At 33.5% G+C, this 5,357-nt stretch overlaps 1 protein-coding gene across 1 annotated transcript; it reads left to right on the top strand.

Annotated features, from left to right (window-relative positions):
* The first annotated feature begins 6 nt into the window (after positions 1-6).
* On the top strand, positions 7-3,236 carry LOC106127805 (BRCA1-A complex subunit Abraxas). Its single transcript, XM_013326054.1, has 3 exons — positions 7-221; positions 306-1,289; positions 1,641-3,236. The coding sequence occupies exons 1-3, from the start codon at positions 138-140 to the stop codon at positions 1,755-1,757; spliced, it is 1,185 nt and encodes a 394-aa protein (XP_013181508.1). The 5' UTR covers positions 7-137; the 3' UTR covers positions 1,758-3,236.
* Positions 3,237-5,357: the final 2,121 nt, after the last annotated feature.

Below are 5,357 nucleotides of genomic sequence, written 5' to 3'. Positions count from 1 at the left end.
TGTTAAGTGTAAAAGGAAAAGAATGTTTTGATTTTTCTGTATATTGTTAATATAAGTGAAATTTAGAATAACTTTCGATAGATATGATTTAAAATATCATTTACATATTACGTTAAGCGTTTCATTCGTAATATCTAATGGCTTACACAGAAAAGGTGTCTCTTAATGGGACCGCTCTTTCGTTTCTATTATACGAGTGTGTTAATTCATCGAGTAGTCAGGTATGTTATAACGATAAAATACTAATTAAATTATGCACTGGATGGTACCTATTATTTCAAACTAATTATATTTTGTATTCACAGGAAGGCTTTCTGATCGGGAATGTTACAACTGAAATAACTAATCATATATCAGATTCCCAAAATGACAGTGCAAGATTGGATACGCAAATATTCATAAGGACAGTTTTGCCGGTACCATCAGTGGCTTTATTTTATTTCCCCACAGGTAAAATAAAAGAAGAAATATTATCAGATTTACTCTCTAGTACAGCAAATGACATCGTCGGCTGGTATAAATATAGGAAGAATAGTAGTATTAAGCCTACTTTTAGGGATAAGTTAATATCCAGAGGATTGCAGAAGTACTTTGAAAAATATCATGGAAAGAAAAATTTTGTTACTTGCAATTTATCATCCAAAACTTCATCATCTGGTTCAACACATACATTTACATACAGATTTGGCAAAATCAATTGCTTCAATATGTATGAATACATTGAAGATGTCACTGCTAATTTGGGTGAGAAACTAACAGGGTATAAGAAAGCTCCTAAGGTTTCACCACATAGCATATTCAATAAAATTGTCAGCGAAAGTAATGTACAGAATAACAACACAAATGATGCAATCCTGCACATTCAGGAGGCTGTTGATATTAAAATGATCAGTGAAGCAAAACTCGCTGCAAAAAATGAGAGTGCTATCCGTGAGTTAGAAGCGGAAATTAAACATATGACTGGTATTTTATCTGACAAGCATATGGTAGACCTACAAGCTGCATATAACAAGTTAATGGAAGAAAAATTAATAAATAGAGAAGTTGAGATGGCTGAAGCTTGTGTTAATGTTTTAAAATCACCTCCTAGTGTGGACATTATGAGCATTCCCAATATCTTTCTTAATAGCAACAATCTATCTGATAGTGAAAACTCAGTACAATTAATAGAAAATGAAAGTAATGAGAGAAGTTCAAGCCCTATTGCAGTAGCATCCACTTCCACCAAGCCATCACTGAACTATGCAGCTGCATGCAAGAAAAGTTCTGATGTTAAACCATCCACAAGTGTAAGTAATTAAAATTCCATACTGCACACTACCTTAATACATTCTTTTTGGCATAATTTATGGTGTTTTTATATTATAAGATGGCAAACAAGCAAGCAGCTACCTGAAATTGTTGAAATACCGAAGTGACCATTTTTCATAGACATCCGCAATTGCAAATGCATTGCCAACCTTTAATTGATCACTCATCAAACGAAACGCGGAATTTCTTCCATGTCACGCTTGTTTTATTTGGGGTCGTGTTATTTCGTCAAGCGAACCGGCCAATTCGTGTGAAGATATTAAAGAGAGCTCTACCACTGTTCATGTTAAAAAATCTATTTTAACCTATAAATGTATTGTTTGTTACAGAAAACCGATGAATATGAGGATTTAATCTGCTTCGATGTAGAAGATAAGCATGTGGCCAAACCGTTATTCATCAGTGACAATATAAAATGTTTGGACGACAGTTCCCCTGAGTTTTAAAAAGTGCCTTAAAGTGGTTTTTTTTCTAATTCCCAAGTTACCATACAAAATCGGAATCCATTTGCTGTACATTTTGTTACCTAATGTTGTTTAACTCTGTTGTTTTAATAAGTGTTACTTTGATTTTTAATTAACTTCACTAATATTGACTAAATCTATAATAAATTAAGAATAGATTTGGTTAAATTAACAATAAACATAGAATTCTTTATTCTGCAAAAGAGAGCCATGAAATTGTTTCACCTAAATCAGTCTAGCGCTAGACTTATTTGATTATTGTGCTTATAGGTAAGTGGAACTAGTTGTCAGTGTTAATGTTTTCCGTCAAAATATATTGTGGGAGACCTACAATAGTAATCTGTGTATACTGTGTGTAAGTATAAGCACTAAGCTAGCATACACTATTTTTTGAACACATTAGATATCGGATAATTGGATCAAATGCGCCATTATAAAGTCAAACCTAGGAAAACGAGAAACCTTTATGAGTGATAATCATGGTCTGGTCCCTAAGGACGATCTCCACAAGCAAGAAACTCAGGTTAGAGAGCAACTTATATAAGTGAAAATTATTGTGGTTTTTTAGACTCTTGCTTGTCCACTTGGATACCTTGATTTGAATCTTCAAATGTATTCATATTTAACATTCAAAAATATACAGTTACTTACGAAATTTATCTGGAACGGTGCCACACATTTGAAAGTCTGATAATGTTTATTAAATTATCTACTTGGATTTACTATTTGTTTACGAACATTTATATCAAATTTGTTGATAATTAGTGATTTAAACATTTAAAAAATGTTCTATTAAATGTTTTCTCTTCAAAATTAGTGCATGTCATTTATTAATTTTGTAAAATGGATGTTGAATATCAAATAAAAATAAATATATTATATACATAAGATTATTTTATAACAAAAAAATCAAGTCTTGAATATTATAAACTAATTTCATTTCACATTCAGTAACAGGAGTTTAATATGTTTTGTGTAGTTTTTTAACATTTTTCAAGATCAAAATGTTTCGAACCTATCAAACAAGTAGTGTTTTCAAAAATACTAGTTATTTTTGAGATTTAAAACGTATATTGAAAAACTATACATATTTCATTTTTAATATGACAGTTAAATCTGCTGTTCAGTAATCTGATAAATTTTTAATTTATATTAAGAATATTTTTCTTCTATGACTATTCAGTAACAAAACACATGAACAAACAAATTGAAATCCTTATAACATAATCCTTGGAAAAATAGAGATGACAATGTGTTTTTTACATTTGATTTGGCAGTGGAAATTCTATCATTTTCGTGGTTTAGTTATAATTCCTCCTCATATATGTGACAAAATGCATTTGAAAATGTAAACGTATTTAAATGACCTTGATAATGTTTTCAAGATTAACATTACTTAGTTTAGATTGATAATCCTCACGGCTATGTTGTACAGAATATTTTTGTAATAAATGTCATTAAAGTAAATTTGTTTTTATTTTTATTCCAAAGGTGCCATGCCATAGACATGTGTCTTTTAACGACACAAATTAAAAGATAAATATTTCAGGTCATTGATTCATCGTGTTGTTTACATCTTTGAATAATTCTTTAAGGTCAATTTACTGGTATAGTAGATAAAGCGACCTTTTGGATATCTTGGGTCTAAAGTTCACGCGAATCGCTGCGCAAAACACAATGTAGGTGATGCGGGGGGAGGGCATTGAGCAGCGCGCACATGACCTTGGGCGGCTAAGATATTTAAAAAAAAATTCAAACAAAAACCTCTAGTCTTTTACTATGTGATAGATAACCTATAATTAAAACTACAATAAATATGCTATTATTTATTTTATATCGCCGATTTATGTGAAACAAAAAGGTTTTATGTCTTAAATCATATTTAACGTTATTCAGAATATTTTTGTAATAAATCAATCCCTTAACTTTTACAACATATAAATAAACAACACAACATTACATTTATAAAATTAACAAAAATATGGCAAGCACAATTCTTTAACAAATCTGAAATATAAAAAGTTAAACAACAGAAGAAAAACAAAATATTAACAAGAACAAAGTATAACGCTACTTAGATTATTCATGTTTATTATATGTAAATAAGACTAGATTTTTAAGGAATGATCTAGGAGGAATGTCAGAGATTGTAGTCAAAACCCTTGTGTCATCTTTGATTACCTACTGTAGAACCATTGTATCCTATACAAATAATTTACTCAAAGAACGTAACTTTTCTTTAAGTACCACACTTTTTGCAGCATTTAATTTCAATTTTAATTTCAGCAAAAGTAATTTAAATAAGACGAGGAAAATTACCAAACAATTAACCTTTGACAGTACAATATTATTGATAAACACTTATGTTATTTTTATCATAAGGACATGACAGAATAATACTCAAAGCTTAGATCTTTCTACCTATAACTTAATGCACTAAGCAAAGCAATAGGATAATTCTATTTCTGAACGCCGAATTATTGACCAACGCTGATACTACGTTGAAAAAGTTCACCGATGACGTCATCCATCGATCATAACTATTGGGACAAATCGAGTGCGGAGTACGGTGAGGGAAAGCGGGAGGGGATAATGTAATAAAATTTCATTGTAGATTTAAAATGTAGGTCTATAGCAGGTCTGCGGCGAGCGCTGGCTTGTAGCCCGCCAACTCGTGCACTGAATGTGCCAGCCGGCGCGCCTGCTGCACCGCCGTGGCGGCCGGCACCAGCCCCAGGTGAATGCAAATCAGTTCCTTGATGCTCACTCCTTGACTGTCCGTGGGGAAAGCCAGGTCCACGAGTTGTCTACAACAGTGATAAACGGGGGCAAATTTTGAAACAAAACTTGGACGATGTGCATATTTTTAAATTATCTTTACTTCAGTATAAGTTAATATTATGGTATGTCTATACTGTCATTACACCTGTATTACAATATTGCCATCCCTTTCATACTCTATGCATATGGAGATACCAGTCATGATTGGTCAGACAGTGACCAATCATGACTGCTATATTTTTTATTTAAGTTAAGTACAAATCTGAACATATCAGCAGACGTGACTTAGCTGTTTTGTAGAATATAACATGACTACTTCAAAGCACATTGATCTTGGCAGCGTGTGCAGGTCTCACCTGTAGAATGCGGCGCGTAGGTCGCCGGGCGGGGGCAGTGCGCGCGCGGCTGCGGGGTGGGGCGGACGCGCGGGGCGCACGGGCACGCCGCGCCGCTCCCACCACTGGAGCGCGCAAGCGTGCAGTGCGCCGCGCCGCCACGCCGCTCCCCCGTAACCCTCGCGGAATGAAGACAGCGCGCGGGACACGATAGCGCGCACCTAACACAACAAACACTTACACTCAAGTGTCAACAACACAGAGTTATATACTGGTTACTTAATCTGGAGCTCAGCGTGGATTTTGAAATAATTACATTTATTAACTTTTTTAGTCATCTTTTTTGTTGACATACAAATTTTTCTCCTATCCGAATAATAAAGGCTATTAAAAAAAAGTCTAATGAATTTTGGGACGCTGTGTTTATAAATAAGACAGAATTACAAATATAACTGACAGTGTGTGG

The sequence above is a fragment of the Papilio xuthus genome, unplaced genomic scaffold, assembly GCF_000836235.2.
Source record: "Papilio xuthus unplaced genomic scaffold, Pxut_1.1 DF824523.1, whole genome shotgun sequence".
NCBI lineage: Eukaryota > Metazoa > Arthropoda > Insecta > Lepidoptera > Papilionidae > Papilio > Papilio xuthus.
The sequence above is the reverse complement of the archived record's forward strand: the minus strand, read 5'-3'. Positions and strand labels throughout refer to the sequence as shown.